The sequence below is a fragment of the Rhynchophorus ferrugineus genome, unplaced genomic scaffold (assembly GCF_030347505.1).
Source record: "Rhynchophorus ferrugineus isolate W39M unplaced genomic scaffold, kcgeb_rfMv2 rfM6, whole genome shotgun sequence".
Taxonomy (NCBI): domain Eukaryota; kingdom Metazoa; phylum Arthropoda; class Insecta; order Coleoptera; family Curculionidae; genus Rhynchophorus; species Rhynchophorus ferrugineus.
In genome coordinates, this window is record NW_027472585.1 from 42,440,255 (window position 1) to 42,462,188 (window position 21,934).

Below are 21,934 nucleotides of genomic sequence, written 5' to 3' on the forward strand. Positions count from 1 at the left end.
TATATAATTGAATAGAGAATACTCGCAATCATTGCGTTACATTATCGATTCTAAAGTAATAATTTGTTTAATTTTAATAAAATTTTATAAAATCACGGATATAAGTGCATTAATTAATGAAAAACATATTTGATAAATTAATAAGTTTCTTATATATAGTGTCAATGATTCAGAAATAAAATAATTAAACGTATAAGTCAAAATGCTGTCACTGTCAAAACGTGACAGTGACATTTAAAACAAACTGACATTGAAAAAAAGGCATTTTCGGTATTTTTCATTAATCAGAACCAGTTCTGAACGAATAAAAATTATATGGATACAGTGGCGATATTAAGTACCGCCGTACAATAACCGTTAAATTTACTGAAACTGTCTAGCTCGGTTCAACGCCGATTATGTGATCGCAATGCGCGAACTGTTTTATTCGGTAATCAACAGTTCGCGTCGAACCACTGTGCGATAAAGTTGGAGGTGATTAGTTACCAGTTTAGATTAATATCGAGTTTGGCGCATCCCTCAAGCTGGTGTGCATAGCTTACTGTGATTTAATGTGGAACCCTATTATTTAGTAAGTTGTCTTGTATTTTACGTCATCGTACAATTTAATTTGTTTTATTCGTCATTGGTGGTTTTATGTCATCCATTTATTTTCTTATAGTTAAAAATTGGTTCATAAATATTGTTTTATTAGAGTTGTTTTATTCATAAATTGTACTTCAGTCATATGATATAATTTATTGTAAAAATTTGTATTTTATTAATTTATTGCGAGTTTTTACGAGAATCTTTGATATAATTTATGCTCTATGTTAATTTATACGCTTTCTGTTTTTTTAACGGTGATCCATTTTTCAATTAATCACTTTATGCACTATTATCGATAATTAATTTTTATATAACCTTCAAAATGTTTACATATATGTCTACAATCCACGAAATTGCATGGAACATTTAACATTCATTTAAATAATTAAAATATATTTTTTACTTTTATTAATTTTATATTTTAACTTTATTATAATTAATATATTTACAACGTAACCACATCTCATTCAAATTAGTTCTGTCCGTTTTCAAAAGGTGGCTCTGGCTGTTAATTATTATGTTCCTTCGTGACAGTTGATCGGTGGTTTCAGAGAGGTTAGGCATCTGTCAGTAAGTTTACTATGACAATACCCCAGCTGATAAAGTGTGTAAGACGGAGTTTTGACATTTCAAACAGTTCTTGTTTGATAGTTGCTTTCAATTTATTTTTGAACTAGTATAACAAAACCTCAATTTTTTTATGATATATATTCTTTTAAGTAATGTGAAATCTCCATATGAATTTATTTAAAAAAATACTATTTCACTATTCGTTATATAGCCGATCTAATAAAACAACAATGAATTATATGTGACATAGAATATAATACCAGCAGCAGATTTTTCGTTCTTCTTTTATCTTAGTTCATATATTCATATATGAATATATATATATATATATATATATATATATATATATATATATATATATGAATATATGAATATATGAATATATGAATATATATATATATATATATATATATATATATATATATATATATATATATATATATATATATATATATATATGAATATATGAATATATGAATATATGAATATATATATATATATATATATATATATATATATATATATATATATATATAAATACAAAAATAATGAAATAAAAATAATAATAATAACAAGTAGACAGAAAAGGCATACAAACATGACTCTATTTCATTGTTACCTTTACTATAATCTTCAAATAAGTTCTGTGTCCATATTATTTAACATAAAAATATATGTTTTGTTCCACAACAATCTACAAAATTAGTGCTAACAAATGATATTTTACTAATAATTCATACCTTATACACTTATTTTCGCATTATCTGCCGCTAATTTTGGCTATGAAATAATTATATTACCACAACAAACTGTAAATACAAAATTAACCTAAGAATGACTTCTAATCACAATTGCGGTAAACGACAAGGCGTATATAGAAAAGGACGCGTAGTTGTCAATTATCTCTGGCTAGATTAAAACAAGTGCGTATGTGCAGTTCTAGCCAATCAAAACTTGTAACAGGTCAATCGAAAAGTCCACGGCCTCACATAGATGGCGCTACTAGAATTAAATCCATTTGTTTTAGTTAGCCTTAACCTTCAACGCCTGTATAAATTTGACAGCTATCGGATCGTTAGTTTGTGAATTATAGCATTTTGTGTGAAACAACTCTTGTTATTGTGAAAAATATCACTTTTTGAAGGGAAAAAATACAGTTGAAGCAAAAACTTGGCTTGATGCCGAGTTTCCGGACACTGTCCCAAGAAAATCAACGTTCAAAGATTGGTATGCTAAGTTTAGACGTGATGAAATGAGCACCTAAGACGGTGAACGCAGTGAACGCCCAAAAAAGTTTGTTACCGACGAAAACATTAAAAAAATCCACAAAATGATTTTGAATGACCGTAAATTGAAACTGAATGAAATAGCAGACACTCTAAAGATATCAACTGAACGTGTACATCATATCATTCACGAATATTTGGGTATGAGAAAGCTTTGAGCAAAGTAGGTGCCGCGCGAGCTCACTTTTGACCAAAAACAACGACGAGTTGATGATTCGGAGCAGTGTTTGAAGATGATCAAGCGTAATAAACCCCGTCGATATGTGACAATGGATGAAACATGGCTCCATCATTTCACTCCGAGGTCCAATCGACAGTCATCCGAGTGGACTGCACATGATGAACCCGCTCCAAAGCGTGGGAAAACGCAACAGACGGCTGGCAAAGTTATGGCGTCTGTATTTTGGGATGCGCATGGAATAATTTTCATTGACTACCTTGAAAAAGGAAGGACCATCAATAGCGACTATTACATATCGTTACTGGACCGTTTGACGGACGAAATCGGCGAAAAACGGCCGCATTTGAAGGGAAAGAAAGTGCTGCTTCACTAAAACAAATTGATTTTTTACCCGTTCAAAAATCCATGAATTGGACTTCGAATTGCTTCTTTATTCACCATATTCTCTAGATCTGGCCCTCTCTAGATATATACTCTTGATATCAGTAGAATAAAATGACATGTACCAACTTTCCGGTATATTCGTTGTATTCATGTACGTTCTAATTCAAAATATCAACTGTTAAAAATATTTCTTTACTATTATTTCAGACGAACAATCCCATTAATGGATCAAGAATATCAGAAAAGCCTAGACTGCAGCAACACCGAAAATATTGCACCCCAAAAGCAGAAAAGACGTGCGGAACGTGTACGAATCAGGCCGTATCAGAAGAAGAGCCAGGCGAGGCAGATCGCCTTCAATTGTGTCAGTGACGATGAGTTCGGTGTCTTGTTAAGATGTTCCGCGTGTGCGAACGTTTTGGAGTGTCCAGTAACCGTACAATGTGGCCATACCGTCTGTTCGGGATGCCTAGTTGACAGTTTGAGGCAGTGCCCCAGATGCCTGGTCACTTGGACGGAACCTACCCCGAATGTTAACGTATTAGTCAAGAGAATCGTGGAAAGATGGCGCGAGAGAAACAAGACAACCAAAACAGGTAAAAGACACTTTCATAAGCTATTTCACCAGTTCTTAAAATTTTAATTTGAAATTAATTGTACTCCTATAGTCTACGGCAATACCAATAGTCTATAATACTTATATAATACTTATTTATATTATCTACCAATAAAACAGACGATATACGTCATCAATACCATCGAACTTTCTTTCTAAGAACTCAATAAATAATTTGGTAGCAAATCATAATCCATAAGTAACATTCACTCATTCATCATTTTCTTTCTCTCAATCTTTCCATTTTTGCGATAAAAAAAATGTTCAGTTGGTTGTTTTCTACAGATACAAGTATGTTAATTCTGCATGTCTATTTTTCTTTGATTTATATGTCAGACTAATTTTTTTATATTCTATCAGTGTAAATTATTGTAGGATTTATTGCCGGATCAAATAATTATTATTACAAACAACTTTATAAAAAACGCTTTTTTCATTCTCAAACTTGATTCAACCCCAGTGAGCATTCAAAGTCAAATAATTTTTATGAAATCTTTTATACATGCACTCATTTTATTGTTTGTGTATCGCCAAATAACTAAATTTTTGTATAGTTAAATTAACAACAATAAAAAGTTGAACGAATCACTCAATGTGTGCGCCATCTAGGAATAAACTCAAATGATTCTCTAGATATACCTTTAAAATACTGACACTACGTTATATTTAAAATATTAGTAACACTCATTTATCACTAATTATGATATTAATAATGCTTGTGTGCTATGACGTCAGTTGGGTGCAATTATAAACTATTACATATTCTAATATAATTATAATAAACATTAAATAATGATTATAATTATGCAAAACTCCTTGTAAAATGGAAACTCCTTGTAATTAGAATAATTACCATTTTAGATAGAATTCGAAATTATTATAAACAAATTCGGTTATGTTGGAAGTATGATTATATGCAGAGTCATTGATATGGTTATGGTTATGTAAGAATAATAATAATAATATGAATAAAAATTATAATTTATTCATATTATTCATCAAATATAAGTCATTTTAACATTGTAGTACATCTAAAAACTACAGTTAATTACACAGTCACAATAGTTTATAGGTTAGAGCCTCTTATCACTATTGCTTTCAAGAATTCTGCATACGTCTGATAACCGGACGACTTTGACAGGTTCATTCGTTTACGTGTTCGAACTAATCAGACAGCATTGTGTCTCTTTTTAACTAGAATAAAATGAAAAGGAAAATATTGTCTGATTCTAAAACGAAACACAAAAAAACCTTGAATGGACTATAGTTATCTGACACTATTTAGTAGGGTATTAAATTTGTAGATATCAATGTTAATGTTCTTAATGGCGACTAAAAAATATGATGTGTAAGCATGTGCATTTGATAAGAATATGTAAGAAATAGGTACTGATACTTTGGCAAATAATATTGTACGAGTTTGGAGTACGCAAAATCCATGAAGGCTACAAGATAGCACATAGGTGAATATCAGCACATAGAAATGCAAAGGAAATACATCAATAATATGTGAATATACATAATTGAATATACGATTAAACCATATTTAACACCAATTTTGTTTTGTTTGTTTTTAGTTTTTATTAATGTTTTCAATATTTTCGTTTTCACTTTTCTTTTTTTTACTTTACTTTTCGGAATATTTGGGAGAATGTTACTGTACATTTCCTGAGGATAAACTCACTTCCGTATGTTCCCTTTATCCGAAACTTGATAACGAATAATCAGGAACTGAACTGTCAATTATTTATTCAAGAAATTATTGCAGAACACTAATTGGTGCACCACCTCTTCTACAATATTTAATAGCAAACAATCTAGGAGACACGTTGATTAAGAATAGACAGTTACTAGAAACACTAAAACGCATCAAAACCTTTCTCAGAAATTCACTGGCCGAAGATCGTTTAACAGCTCTTCTCCAACTATCGAAAAAGAGTATCTCCAAAATAGACAATTTTAATGACAAAGTGATTGCTACATTTGCGTACAGAAAAGAACGTAGGATGGCCTGAATTTATAATGAAATATTTTTAACAAAAAAATTAAACCGATTTCATAAAATAAGGAACTCATTAAAAATTAAAACAAAAATCAATCTTAGATTTTTAACACAAAAAAACGTTTTAAAATAAAATATGTATCTAATAATAGTTGTAATAACTAAATAAAAATAAACAAAAACCTTTTTTAACTTATCTACTACACATACTTTATATTCTACTATATACATACAATTTAGCTTAATACCTACCTAAACCTATTTATCTATTTGCAATTTTATTTTAACTACTACCAACTAATCACTTTGAACTCGGTACGAGAAACAAATAAGATTTGTTTTGTTCGTAATTTAATTTTTTGTATATGTCACAAAATTATATTATTATTATTGTATTGTTTGGGCTCAACACCCCTTCCTTTCCATCATATCCTGGCTTGGTTTCAATGGGACCACCTCGGAAGTGCACCCTTTCGAATAAAAAAAAATTTTGAAAATCGGCCTATAATTGATGGAGAAATCGGCGAACATACATTAAAAAAAATACAGTCGAACATAAAACCTCCTCCTTTTTTGAGGTCGGTTAAGAAATACATAAGTTTCTAAAAATAGAACCACCACTGATACTCTATGATGTTGATTTGATGTTTGGTTATGTTGAATATAGGGCGTATTCTTCCGATTTCGATCCTTCTCTAGGGGTGTCGGCCACCGATAAAAATATCGATATTTTGATATATCGATATATCGAGGAAAAAAATATATCGATATTTTTTGAATATATATATCGGTATTTTTAATAAACTCTTATAATTAAGTGCCAAAATATACTAAACCTTTAACATGAAGTATCAATTTAAACGGTTTAATAAAATTGTTAAATGGTTCTTTATAATCCGTAAGAAATATATTTAATTTTTTTTATATATTGAAAAATACCGAATACATCGATATTTTTTGGGTATCCCTATCTCCTTTTGATTTTTGTCCGTTGACACATCTCAAAAGATCACGCATTGATTTATTTTTTTTATATATTATTTAATTATTACATTGTTACTAGTCGTTTTAGTCTAACCTACAATTTGTCTTTATGGTAACTGAAATCTAGGTATATAACTAGGAGGACCCATCGGCCCTATCTCAGTCTCCGGTGAAATAATATTTATACATGTTATTGCTGTATTTTTTATTATATGCACCTCATTACACAACACTACACAAGATCAGATGGTTTGATTCTTTTGAGTCTGTGTAATATTCTGGTGGTATCCAAAACCTGCAATACTTCAATATTCTCATGAGAATGGAGTTTTTCCTCATGCCCCCTTGCAATTCTCTTGATTTCTTGACTGACTGTGGGTATCTGAAGGTCTCGATGTAGGTAATCAGTCCTATAGTATTTGGGTGTGTCCACAAAACCCTCAGGACTTTGTTCTGAAAAAATTGTATTTTATTTATGTTACTCTTTGTAGAATATCCCCATAATTCAACCCCGTATGTCCATATAAGTTTCAGTATTTGCTGATATAATAGCAATTTATTATGTACTGATAACTGTGATTTTCTTCCAATTATCCATTACATTTTCCTATATTTCAATACCAGTTCTTTTCTTTTCTTCTTTATATGTTCCTTCCAGCGAATTTTTGCATCAAGATTCATTCCGAGATATTTAGCGTTGTTGCTTTATGGAATGATAGTGTTATTTAATGTTATTGGTGCTTGTACGGTCTGTTTATAGGTGAACTGCACATGTACAGATTTACTTTCATTAATTCTTATTTTCCAAGCTTGTGTCCAATTATTTATATTGTCACTTGCCTGTTGTAATTTTCGTGAGGCTTCTTCACTATTGTCTCCGACAGCTATAATCGCAGTATGATCAGTAAATGTAACCATCGTAATATTCTCCATTTGTGGTATATCACAAGTGTAGAGTAGAGTGTAGATAAGCATTGGTCCCAGTACACCTCCTTGTGGTACACCTGCTTTAGCTTCTTTTAATGTAGAGTAAGCGTCTTCTTGTTTGACTGTAAACATTCTGGTTGTAATGTACAATTTTAATAGTTGGGTGTGTTGTTTTGGTAACATTTTCTGTAGTTTATGAACAAGACCTTCATGCCAAACCTTATCGAAGGCTTGTGCTACATCTAAGAATATAACTGAGCATACTTTTTTACTTTCGTAGGCTTTTTCAATAACATATGTTATTTTGTGGACCTGATCAATTGTTGAATGCTTGTTAATAAACCCATGGTGTTGGAATGGTGTGGTGTGTTGGAATTAGGTTTTTTCTCTCTATGATTCGCGTTGATTGAAACGACAATTTTCTTATCGAATAGAAAATTTAATAATCAACCCGGTATATACTGAAAACTATCTAATATTGATTTAAAAAAAAACCAATTCGAAATGAAGAACTACATAAACCAACGGAGTCGCATAATTTCCTGTAGATCGGGCACAAGGTTAACTATGAAAGTAGATTTAAATTTTATTCATATTTACCCAAGTTATTCAATATAATTGTTATTTATGCAATACCCTTTATCATGCATTTTTTACAACTTTTAGTATAGTTACGAATCCGACATGTGTTTGCATAATTCCTATTAAACAGTTATTGTTGTTCTACTACGGTTATGTAACGTCATTTTCGCAATTGTTTCTTGAAGTATTATCGTGATACAAATAAAATTGACAAGGTGACTCAACTGATTGAGTAAAATTCACTTCTATAGGCGGGTTATGTAACTTAATTTGTAGTCCGTATGGGAGATGTTTCGAGAAAATTGTTATTTTTATGTGCATATGCATACTCGATGACCTGAATTTGTAATAAAATCGTATTGTTTTGGTGGGATATTGGTAAATTAGATGAGAGTTCGTAATTTTTAGAGTGTAGGGTTCGAATATAATCGCTGTTTTTGTTAATATTGCTGAAATTAACAGATCAAGATTTGATTTTAACTTATTGAAATGATTTGGTTAAAATGCTTAATTATACTTAATCATTTTTTCTTTTTGCAAAGATTTAGTAAAAAAATAGAAATATAGTGTATTCGAAATAATTTCAGTTTATAAATACCTTATAATATCAGACAATATATTCTTTGTCATTTTATTCTAGTTAAAAAGGGACACAATGCTGTTTGATGTGCCCGAACATGTAACTGAATCAGCTTAAACATGTCGTTCATTTGTCAAATATCCGCAAAATTCTTCCAATAAAGATATATAATAGAGTTCGTAATTTTTAGAGTGTAGGGTTGGAATATATCCACTGGTTTTGTCAATATTACTAAAACTACATCTATATTTACACCTCAAGATATCATTTTTAAATCAGTTTCCAAAATTCCTCTTAAACTGCGTGCAGAAATATGTAACTGGGAACCACGTCTTTGAATTGATGGTTCTGGAGATTCTGCAACACTATCGTGCACCACAGCCACATTTTCAGCGTTCTCATCCGTTGTTTTCCAGAACGAGACCTGTCTGCTGTCGTATCGTACTGCCGAAAATTCGCAAGAAAACGATAAATTGTGGTTTTGTGAGGCACTGGACGAATAGGAAATTTCCGTTGAGTGGCAATAATGACACGATTATTTTCAATAAATATAATATAATCCATAATAACATTTGGACGGATCAAAATGGTAGCGGGACTTTTGCCCCATTTGTTATATTAAAAAACATTTTGGACATTTTTTAATGGAATTTTTAAACTCAAAATAATGAGTTTGAAAGCCATACTGTTTCTAATATTTTGTTTTGTTGATTTCAGTGCAACATTAATTAATTCAACATTTTATTTACCAACTTATAGAAATATTTTATTTAGAAATCGGTATTATTTCGATAACTTGTAGAGACTGAAACTGGAAAATTGTGAAATAATATGTTTATAAATAGAGTAAAAGTATTTGTTACATATTGCTAAATTGCATTCAATACACTTTATTGGTTTAGTACAAATTTAGTAAATGTTTCTTCATTTAATTAGACACAAATAAAGTTTCTTGATTTTTAATTAATTTTGAATAAAATAATTCGGTCAAACTTGTATTATTCTGTATTTTTATTGATGAAAATTAAACAAATTATTTTAGTAATGACCATCAGGTATCAGAAAGAAAAATATCGATATATGTTTAGGTTAATTGATTTGAATTTTAAAAGTTTTATAATTTTCTTGCTAAGAGATAATTTTTTCTTATTAATACTAGATTCCGCGAAAGATTGATATACTGATATGAAAGGCTTGCTTTCCTAATTTACTAAAAGTATAGTTTTTAATCATTGATAGACATCCTTGCGCTACCCCTGGTATTGTTTCTTTCATTATTGGGTAAGCATCTTCTTGTTTAATTCTAAACATCCTGGCTAAGATAAAAGATTTAGAGTTCGATGTATTACTTTGGTAACATTTTAAGTAGTTTATAAAGGAGTTCCTTATGTAAAACTTTATCGAAAGCTTGTGCTACGTCCAAGAATATAGCTAAATAAACTCGTAGACTTTTCAAATAACGTTTGTGCATTTGCAAGCGTTAGATTTTTATGTATGATTGGTGTTAACGCTTTTAACAGAAAATTTTGAGGTAGTTTGAGTAAATATTAAAATATATAATACTAAATAATACATAAATATTATAATATTAAAAAATATTAAATTATTTAAATTGTAATGTTAATTATAACCAAAATAATATACGAAAACATACCAAAAAGCTATACTTTAAAAACGGCAACAAAAATTAAAATGTATGATGAAGAGACAGCTTAAAGATCTATTAACAATGTAATATAACAATGATGACTTACTATCTTGTCTATAAAAATCAGTCTCAATTTGTTGGTCTACGAATTGTATTATTTTATTTTGTATTAATGCATTTTTTAAAACATATTTGTTGGAGAATTAATTTTTCTGACTCCATGCGTAGAGCCAAATTCCATCTATCTCGGTTAAGTAGCCTTAACCCAAAATATTAATTATAAGTATCTTAACCAATATACGTTTTTTAAATAAATGAATCTGTTCAAAATAATTCAGTTTTTAATTGATAGCACTTTAGGAACAACTTTTTAAAGGGCAACAAAATTTGACTCTATACATATTCAATGTCTTTGCACTAAAACTTTTCAGGTAGTACAATCACATTTACGTTCAATGTAATTTTTGCTGTCGCCCCAGTTGGAGACCTCCGTTTTTATATTTTTGTACATACACTGGATACACAGCACTTTTGAGACTGAGGGTACATTGTAATCAAACAATAGTGATTATAATAAGTCACAAAAATGCTAAACCTACTCTATGTCAGGAATATAAAAAATGGCATCATAAATAAATTGAAACAAACAATCGAGTTGGTAAATGGTTTGTACTAGTCGATAGTCGATACCGTCGATATAGTCGATAGTCCAGAAAATAGCGACTGAAAATAGCTATTTTCATAATTATAATAACATGGCTGCTTAACGGTTTGGCTTTTTTTTTCAATTCGTGATGTCCGACGTAGATATACGTATCCTTTCCTTTATTAATTTTAATTTATATGTATGTATAATTTTGTATGTACTTATATTTTCCAACGGTAGTATAAGCGAGACGGAGATACAAATTCCTTCACGTACTAACTTTAAAAAAGAAAAGGAAAAAAATAATTACTGAATACTATTAACATGCAATTTATAATTTAATTTTAAACGAAGTAGAATTACTTTTATATGTTCTGTGGATCTGTAAAAAGGAATGGAATTTTTCTATGGAATGGTATAATACTCCACAAATGTTTTATGGTATTTTAATGTGTTAATTGCTATTTTTAAATAATGTACTATAATAAATATAGACAATACAATAGAACCTGAAAACTAAAGATGTACAATAACCATAAATACTATATCAAATTTAAACATATCCTAAATCTAATCATAGAACAAGAATCTAATTCACGACATAATTAAAAATGATCTGAATGAAATGATATAAATGCTGTATCACTACATAGTATAAAACAAAGTCGCCTTTTCTGTCCCTATATCCCTATGTGCGCTTAAATCTTTAAAACTACGCAACGGATTTTGATGCGGTTTTTTTCAATAGATAGAGTGATTCAAGAGGAAGGTTTATATGTATAATACATGCATAATATACTAAGGCAACATTGCTAATTTTAGAGGTTTCTAACGTGATGTCGTAAATTAACCTATTTTTTTAGGCTTATTTAGCAATTAGCAAAAACGCTGCCTAACCCTACGAGTTAGATCAAATTAATGTACTACAGTATTGTACACCATAAAAAGGTCTACAAAAAAGTCCGCGATGGTATATGTTTATCTTTTAGGGATAACCCACATTAACCATTTTTATTGTTTACTTTTTACGTGAGAAAATGGCTTATTTACGAAGCTATTTTAAGCAATACGGCATTAATCCTTATCGAATTAAGTACCTTAAATACAGTGTGCAATTAATATAGATCAATATGGTTCCTTACAGCATGTAAATTAAACAAATATTTTCGGAGATATTACAAATTTAAAATTTGCGTTTAAAAATGTGTAATGTAATAAAAATTGTATGAATTTAGATATTCCAAAGATAGCAGGAAATCTTCATAGTAAGTATAGGGGAAGAGGAATTGTTTTACTCCAAATTTAATGCGTGCAGGCCAAGGGCAGTAATGAATGAACCAAAAATACTGGATCGATTTTAATCATGTTTTCATTGAGTGACATAGGCATATATATTTTATGCCCGTGCAAAGTCGGAGCGGGCCGCTATGTTTTTATATACAACGTTCATATTTTTTCTGTAGTGTATTTAATTTAGTATCAGCATTGCACCCGTGCGAAGCCGGGGCGGGTCGCTAGTTTATTATTGAACGGAAATATTTTTTAACAAAAATCGAGAGAGTAATAGATATATTACTTATTATTTCCATAAAAACAGTCAAATTTGTTTACTATTTATCATTCCTAATTTTAATCTTTTTATCCTATTACATTAACAATCTTGAAAAATATTATATCAAAGTGCTATAATATTAATATACAATATATTGTTATTTACAAGCAAACTACTAAAAATATCATATCATATGTAAGCATAAATTAGGTATATTTTTGTTAAGGTCGCGGCTGGGACGACAGAGTCGGAACGTTAAAAATCAGTCGAATGAAACAAGTAGAACCAAAAATGGTAACTAAAACTATACGACTGAAACAGTCGATAGTAAATAGTAACAAAATCAGTTGGACCGAAAATAGCGACTGAAAACACTCGATAGTAAAAAGTAGTCAATTACTAAACGGTCGATAGTTCCCAACACTACTTTGTACCAATCAAAAAAGTGGTCTCATTACCTACATTGGTGGGACCACCCAAAACATTTCTTCGGTTTTGCCTATTTAAGTTAAACCTCTATATAATACTCTATGTGTTATATGGAATGTTACATTTAAGACATACTATGGTATGGTTTCAGTGAGGAAATGTTACTAGAGATACTACAAGTAATATTTTACATATTTTAAAAACTAAAAAAATATTTGTCACCATTTATCTAAAAATAATACTTGTTTTAATTGCTATAGTCGTCGATACACCGCATCAACACTGATAATATACAATTTTATATAATAACAAATTAATGTTAAATGGCGCGGAATATACAATAGCAAAATTTGTATCCGCAACTCTGGCAATTGTATTAGCAAAACTTATATATTATGTAACGGCCGCTTATTTAATATTTATAACGAACGAGATGGCGTGTTATGTAACAGTATTTTTATTTCAAGGTTTGAATATTGTTTCGAGTCGATTTATTTTTCCTGATGTATTAACGTGTAATATATGTAAATATGATTTTCAGAATCTGTTGGCAAAACCGTCTGTAAATGGATAACAATGGAGGACTTCGAATGTCTGCTGTGCAACCGCTATTTGTTCGTATCTGTAACAACAGATTGCGGTCATACGTTCTGTAGGTAAGTAAGCGGTTTCATAACTATTTCAGAGAATACGTAATGTTGAAAAGATATATGGAATGCTTACCACATGAGCTGAAAAGTCCCGGGCTTAACACACAAAGGGCTTTATTGAATATTTATATATAGAATATTTATATATTTCTTATAAGTTTTACTTGAATCAAAACTTCGTTGGAAGGATAAAAATAAATCTGTGTATGTACAGTACCTTCAGATGCCTACAGTCATTCAAGAAATCAAGATAATTGCAAGGAAACAGGAAGAAAGACTCCATTCTCATGGAAATGTCGAAGTAATACAACTCTTGGATAACACAAATTATTTTACATTACTTCTTATGGGAGAAAAATATAGTACAAGGGAAGCAAGCAAGGAACTTCAATAGTGTTATAAGAGCTGGAGTCCATCTGAAACAATAATAAAACGTTGGTTTGCTGACTTCAAATGTGGTCCTAGAGACACCGATGATGCAGAACACAGTGGACCTCCAGATCCACAAAATCGTTTTGAATGATCGTAAAGTGAAGTGAAAAGAACGTGTTGGTTTTATGTTGCATGACCACTCTTGACCAAAAACAAGAACGTGTTGTTGACTGAACAGTGTTTGTCCATGGTTAAACGTTACAAACATGATTTTTTGCGTCGATATGTGGCAATGGATGAAACGTAGATCCATCTCTTCACTCCGGAATGAAAACGATCGTTATTTAAGTGGACAGCAAGTGATTACAGGCCTATTTTGAGGCAAAAGATAAATCGTTCTACAAAAGTGGTATTGAAATGTCAGACCGGCGCTGGAATGATTGTGTGAGTCTTAACAGAGATTACGTTGATGAATAAAGCCAATTTTGAATAATAAAAACGTGCCTTCTTTGTCACTCCCGGGACTTTTCAGCCCATGTGTTATACTCGCTAGTGTCCTATACGTAATTGACAGCCGGTAATGACTCAATAATGATGTGTGATGTATTTGGCTGTATTTACAGACGAGATTGCTTGCTGATTTATATGTACTAGCTTGTGCTTGATCTTTTTTATTGGTGAAATGAATATGCACTGATTTATTTTGTTAACCTATTTTTCTTATCCAGCATTGTATTTCGGCAATAGCTGTTGCTGTTTGTAACTTTTCGGTTTGTTGTTATTTATAATGGCTATAATTGCAGTGTCATATGCAAATAAAGGATTGGTTCGAATACACTTCCCTGTGGCAGAGATCCATCAAACACTTTTAGGACCTTATGGTGATGCTACTCCATCATATCGGAATTATCGGTTTTGATTTCAACGACGCAAAAGTGGTAATTGTAATATCGATGACAAACAAAGTTCGAAGACAATGAATTGCACTTACTTATTGAACGAAAATTCAACTCAAACTCTCAAAAGAGCTTTCAGACAACTTAGTAGTTGATGAATGTCATTTGAATTGTTCGACAACAATTGATAAGTTAAACATGTTTCTCCGATACTAGACTAAAATGAATACCTTAAAAAGTATAAGTTAATATTACTAGAACTTGTTTTGACAGATCAGAAATATATTTGAAATATTTGATATGTAAAGTATTACATCAGTAAACATTATTACAAAAGTATCACGAGTAAGATTATTTTCAGAAATGCAACAACTTCATTGTCTCAAAAGACTATAGATATATATGACTTTTATTTACTTTCATGCTATAATCATAAACATGGAATGCCGGCCGGTTTGATGTAGTGGTAAAGGCGACAGGACGATCCACCTACAGTTGCAATAGTCGCGGGTTCGAATCCTGCTGGGACCTAAGGCAAGAGTACAAAATCCGACAAGGCAAATGACCCCAGTCACGCCAGTAACCAGGCTGGGTAAGACCGGATGTCTTCTGGGATGATTTATAAGTTGGTCACTCGCCAGTCGGTAGGTTTAATGCCAAGGACCGTGGTTCGGAGCCCACGTTAAATTGTAGGTCCAATCCAGATAAACTCTCGTTGGTAAAAGGGAGACTTTCAAATATATAAAGTAAAAAGTATAAGGTATATATCACTACATAGTATAAAACAAAGTCGCCTTTTCTGTCCCTATATCCCTATGTGCGCTTAAATCTTTAAAACTACGCAACGGATTTTGATGCGGTTTTTTTCAATAGATAGAGTGATTCAAGAGGAAGGTTTATATGTATAATACATGCATAATATACTAAGGCAACATTGCTAATTTTAGAGGTTTCTAACGTGATGTCGTAAATTAACCTATTTTTTAGGCTTATTTAGCAATTAGCAAAAACGCTGCCTAACCCTACGAGTTAGATCAAATTAATATACTACAGTATTGTACACCATAAAAAGGTCTACAAAAAAGTCCGCGATGGTATATGTTTATCTTTTAGGGATAACCCACATTAACCATTTTTATTGTTTACTTTTTACGTGAGAAAATGGCTTATTTACGAAGCTATTTTAAGCAATACGGCATTAATCCTTATCGAATTAAGTACCTTAAATACAGTGTGCAATTAATATAGATCAATATGGTTCCTTACAGCATGTAAATTAAACAAATATTTTCGGAGATATTATAAATTTAAAATTTGCGTTTAAAAATGTGTAATGTAATAAAAATTGTATGAATTTAGATATTCCAAAGATAGCAGGAAATCTTCATAGTAAGTATAGGGGAAGAGGAATTGTTTTACTCCAAATTTAATGCGTGCAGGCCAAGGGCAGTAATGAATGAACCAAAAATACTGGATCGATTTTAATCATGTTTTCATTGTGTGACATAGGCATATATATTTTATGCCCGTGCAAAGTCGGAGCGGGCCGCTATGTTTTTATATACAACGTTCATATTTTTTCTGTAGTGTATTTAATTTAGTATCAGCATTGCACCCGGGCGAAGCCGGGGCGGGTCGCTAGTAATCAATAAATAAATTGTCATATAGTTACATATTTTATTGCATTAATCGCTAAACATCTTAATATTTATGAGCTGTTCAAAATATTTGTTAATAATTCATAATGTCTTCTATTTGTCCCATATATTCCATCTATGCAAATTATTATACATATTCTTATTAATTAATTTATATGTTAATAATTTTTATATTGTATCCATATTTTTCATATAAAATAATAATTAATATATAGAAACATATAGAAGATTGTAATAATTATTTTAAATAAATAGTTACTTTTTTAAATACTAAAAATGGTTCAAATACATACATACATATATATATATATATATATATATATATATATATATATATATATATATACATGATAGTAGTACATGAGGTAGTACATGATATTCATAATTGTTTGTTATATGACGAATTTATTTTAGGGATTGTCTGACCAGAGTATTGGATCATCGACTCGCATGCCCTCTATGTAGATCATCCTTATCCTCCTACGAGTATTTTAAGGGAACTACCGAATTGTTAAATAGCATCTTACAATCTTTATTACCAGAAGAAAATCAAAGCCAAATCGAAAAATCCCCTACGGATAACATAGAAAAATGCGTAAGTTCTGTCTCGTCATATATCGATCGCCCTATACCTATATTTAATTTGCAGGTGCCGGTTTTCGTATGTACCAACGCCTTTCCCGGAGTGGCGTGTCCTCTGGAGGTACACGAAGCCCGGTATAGGTTATTAGTGCGAAGATGTCTCCAGTCCTCGATAAAACGATTCGCGATGGTTGGTAAAGACAAGTCCAGCGCGAGGATGGTGCAGTACGGAACGATATTAGAAGTTAAGGATGCGGTCACGTTAGAGGATGGCCGAATTATTTTAGCCTCGTTAGGAATTAAACGGTTTAAAATCATTATCAGAGGGGAAGAAGTAAGTTGTTCTTTCAATTAATATAATGGGGTGAGGAAAAAGAAATTTCCCTTATTTTTCAAAGTTTATCGAAGCTAATATATTCGTATAAATTTATGAAACAATTGCCAAATTTCGTATTAACACATGGACTGAAAAGTCCCGGGTCTAACACATAGATTTGCCGCTTTTACAGTTATTATTAACCTTCGAAAGAAAGCTGTTAATTTCATGATATTTTACTTTTAAGTTTGTTCAAAATTTTGTTGTTATTTTCAACACAATGGATCAAAAACAATTTCGTGCTTTAATTTTATACTGCTTTTTGATGGTAAAAATACCGTTCAAGCGAAGCAATGACTTGAAAAGTGCTATAAGGATTCCGCTCCATCAGATACAACAATAAAAATGTTGAAATAAAATTCAGCGTTCAATAAAACTTCAAATGTGGTCGTAGTGGAACCGATGATGCAGAACGCAGTGGACGTCCAAATGAGGTGGTAACGCCAGAGAACATAAAAAAATCCACAAAATCGTTTTGAATTATCGAGAAGTGACGTTCTGTGAGTTAGCTGATATCGTAAAGATACCAAAAGAACGTGTTGGTAATATATTGCAGGAGCATTTGACTATGAGAAAGCTCTGTTCAAAGCGGATGCCGCGTTTGCTAACTGTTGACCAAAACAAGAACGCGTTGATGATTCTGAGGAGTGTTTAGCCACGTTTAAAAGTAATAACCACCACTTCACTCCGGAATCAAAACTATCGTCATCTGAGTGGATAGCAACTGAACGTCGTCCAGGGTACCCGAAAGCACAACAATCGTCTGGAAAGGTTAGGACCTCCGTATTTTAGGATGTGCGTATTGCAGTATTCATCGACTATCTTAAGAAGGGAAATACCTTCAACAGTGAACATTATGTAGAGTTATTTGAGCGTTTGAAGGTCGAAATTTCAAAGAAACCGCCGCATATGACAGAATATAATATTTTTTCATCAAGAACCGTGTCACAAGTCAATCCAAACAATGGCAAAACTACATGAATTGAACTTAGAATTGCTCCCATATTCACCGTATTTATCAGATTTGGCTCCCAGGGATCACTGGTTGTTCGTATACGTCAAAAAAAAATGCTCACCGGTAAGAAATTTCGCTCTAATGAACATATTTTCGCTGAAACTGAGGCCTATTTTGATTCAAAAGCTATATCATGCGGGTAGAGTTGTTGTGTGATGATATGAATTGAGGAAAAATGAGACAATGTCATTAGAAAAAAAACTAAGTGTTATATAGGAAAATTCATAATGAACAGTGATACGATGCCCTTTTTATTAACAGATACTATTTTATTTTTATAAGAATTTTATATAATGTTTTCTTTTACATATCTGGTGAATTGTTGAGTGCTAATTCCGAAAATTGAATATATACATTTTTCAATAATCAGAGACAATTTTACAATATTTTTTTCGGGTAGTTTTGCAATTTTACATGATAATTCAGCTTCAATGTGGTTTTCATCAGGTTCTGTCAAATTAACGACTTGTAAGATTGTTCCTCATATATTTCCTTCGTAATTTGAAAAAACCACGTGTGGTTAGATTGGGTCATCTTCAATATCTTCTTTTGAGATTACCAGAGGTATTAGAACGCTATGAAAGTTAAGTTAGAACTAATTTTAAAATGAAAATAACATATCCTTGTTGCGTCACTAATAATTCTATATATTTATATCAAAAATCTCTGTTAAAAGAAACAAATAGTCCTTCCAAGACCATCCCGTATTGTCATTCGCTCCACACATTAGACCGAAAGACGCTCACTAAAATGGTTTGGAACTTTTTACTTTCAAATATTCAGAGTATATTCTCCTAATTATTTTTTCTATATATTTATGAAACAAAAACTTAATTTTTTGAAGTCTCTACACCTATTTTTTCCCTTATATGGTTTACAATAGTTGCTGTTACTCTGTATTAAATCGCATCGGGTACACTTGTAACTAACTTCATGTTAAAGCCTCACTGACAGACTTCGCTTTTCAGTATGCCTTTTACTTCAATTCCAAGAAAAAGTGGCTGAAGGTCATCGAATGCATTACGCAGCTTATACTTGTTTATATGTTTTAAAAATGGTGATTTTGACACTGAAGACAAAGGGCGTTCTGGATAGTAAAAAAAATCTGAAGGTGTTCCTCGATGATACAAATGAGAATCGCTATCGATCACAATAGATGGGTTTGAGAAGTTGTTGCGACATATCAGTTCACTTCTTATGGAGATACCAAAAAAAATGGGTGTGTTCCTCGATAGTCTCAAAGGATACATCGTTCTTTCGAGATGAAATTCGTAATTAACCTAAAAAATTGGAAAAAGCAGCATGGGTAATACTTCATAATATAATATAAAGTACATGGTAGCGAAGCAAAATCCATTAAAATTAATGTATAGGCCTATAGTTAACAGGTCAATTGAAAAGTCCCCGGCATACCATAGTAAAACACATTTTTTGGTAAAATTAGTTTTTTTATTCAAGATAATTCCCTTCAAGTGTGATACACTGATTATAGCGACCCTCCAACTTTTCGATACCATTTTTGGAGCACGATTTGTCCTTTGCTTCAAATTAGGTCTCAGTTTCGGCGATCACCTCTTCATTCGACGAAAATGTCTTTCCAGCGAGCATTCTTTCGAGATCTGAGAACAGAAAATAGTCGCTGAGGGGCAGATCTGTTGAATACGGCGGATGAGGAAGCAACTCGAAGCCCAATTCATAGATTTTTGCCATCGTTTTCACTGACTTGTGACACGGTGCAAGCCGACTGTTGCGTTTCCCCACGCTTTGGAGCGGGTTCATTCTGTGCAGTCCAGTCGGATGAATGTCGATTGGACTTCGGAGTGAAATGATGGAACCATTTTTCAGCCATTGTCACAAATCGACGCAAAAACTCTGGTTAATTACGCTTGATCATCTTCAAATACTGATCCGAATCATCAACTCGTCGTTGTTTTTGGTCGAAAGTGAGCTCGTGCGGCACCCACTTTGTACAGAGTTTTCTCATACCCAAATATTCGTGAATGATATGATGTACACGTTCAGTTGATATCTTTAGAGTGTCTGCTATTTCATTAACTTCAATTTACGGTCATTCAAAATTATTTTGTGGATTTTTTTAATGTTTTCTCCGGTAACAACCTCTTTTGGGCGTCCACTGCGTTCAACGTCTTCGGTGCTCATTTCACCACGTCTAAACTTAGCATACCAGTCCTTGATGGTTGATTTTCCTAGGGGAGCGTCCGGAAACTCGGTATCAAGCCAAGTTTTTGCTTTCTGTATTTTTGTAAACTGTATTTTTTCCTTCAGAAAGCAATATTTTATCAACACGCGAAATTCCTTTTTATCCATTTTTTTTTTCACAATAACAAAAGTTGCTTCACTCAAAATGCCATAATTCACAAACTAATGATCCGACAGCTGTCAAATTTATACACGCATCTTTTGAGGGTTCGGGCTAACTAAAAAACATATGGATTTAATTCTAGTAGCGCCATCTATGTGCCAGGCCGGAGACTTTTCAATTGACCTGTTAGTACAGCTCTAGAACATAGATTATTCTATTAATTTTAATCCCTTAACTAACTCTATTTCTAAGTCTTAACCTGATGATTATTTTTTAGGATGGTTATGACACCGCCGAAATCGAAACGATCAAAGATATCCCCCCGTTACCTGAAAAATTACAAGAACTGGAAGCTCTCCATCAAAAAGTACACAACAACGCCGTCAGCTGGGTGAAAACGTTGTCCCATCGGGTATTATCGGAGATCGAACAGTTGATAGGGACTATTCCCACGGTCGAAGATGACTGGATTCATCTGCCTGACGGTCCGCGATGGACGTGGTGGTTGATGTCGATATTTCCCTTCCCTGCTCAATTGCAGGTAAGCGTGTATCGTTATTTGTTGATCGTTTTCATAAAGTAATAAGGAGGAAAAGTCAACTTGACTTTAGTATGCATACTAAAACTATAACGAACACAATTATTTAATTTATTTTTTACAATTCGGAAACGTATATTAAAGGAATATATTTACAATCATTAAATTAACTATTAATTCTTCAAAACTTAGGTAAATAAAGTGAATAATCAAAATAATTAATACAAGGTTGAAACAATAAAATATGATATATAGCCTATTCAAAATAGCAGTGAACTCACGTCATCAATATGTGTGTAAGTTCGTTTTAGGGTCAGACAAATCTCTCTTTTCTCTATACGATCGTCACTCTAAACGAAATCGTTGGTTCCAGGTGGGGTTCCTCAAAAGCGCCAGCCTGGAGAAACGGCTACGAGCCATCAACAAGGCTCTACAACGGATCAACATCAAAACAAAAATCAACGAAAATTAGTTTATATAAGTAACAAATAAATATTTAAATACCTTCTGATTGTTTTTTTAATTCCTCTCCTATACATCTATACGTGA

The 21,934-nt window shown here is 31.8% G+C and overlaps 1 protein-coding gene across 2 annotated transcripts; it reads left to right on the forward strand.

Annotated features, from left to right (window-relative positions):
• The first annotated feature begins 435 nt into the window (after positions 1-435).
• Positions 436-21,891, forward strand: LOC143197930 (LON peptidase N-terminal domain and RING finger protein 2). Of its 2 annotated transcripts, XM_076406774.1 has the most exons (7): positions 436-571; positions 3,217-3,605; positions 13,517-13,631; positions 16,966-17,146; positions 17,201-17,467; positions 21,125-21,388; positions 21,759-21,891. In XM_076406774.1, exons 2-7 carry the CDS (start codon positions 3,233-3,235, stop codon positions 21,855-21,857), a joined length of 1,299 nt encoding a protein of 432 aa, XP_076262889.1. In that variant the 5' UTR covers positions 436-571; positions 3,217-3,232; the 3' UTR covers positions 21,858-21,891. The 2 variants fall into 2 exon arrangements, with proteins under 2 accessions (XP_076262889.1, XP_076262888.1); XM_076406773.1 differs by having other exon boundaries at positions 16,966-17,467.
• The last annotated feature ends 43 nt before the right edge of the window (positions 21,892-21,934 follow it).

Excerpts from the sequence above, each read along its gene's own strand:
- LOC143197930 (XM_076406773.1), top strand. The coding sequence starts at position 3,233 with ATGGATCAAGAATATCAGAAAAGCCTAGACTGCAGCAACACCGAAAAT. Across the intron at positions 3,606-13,516 it reads AAACAAGACAACCAAAACAG|AATCTGTTGGCAAAACCGTC; the intron begins GTAAAAGACACT and ends TATGATTTTCAG. Across the intron at positions 17,468-21,124 it reads TCATTATCAGAGGGGAAGAA|GATGGTTATGACACCGCCGA; the intron begins GTAAGTTGTTCT and ends ATTATTTTTTAG.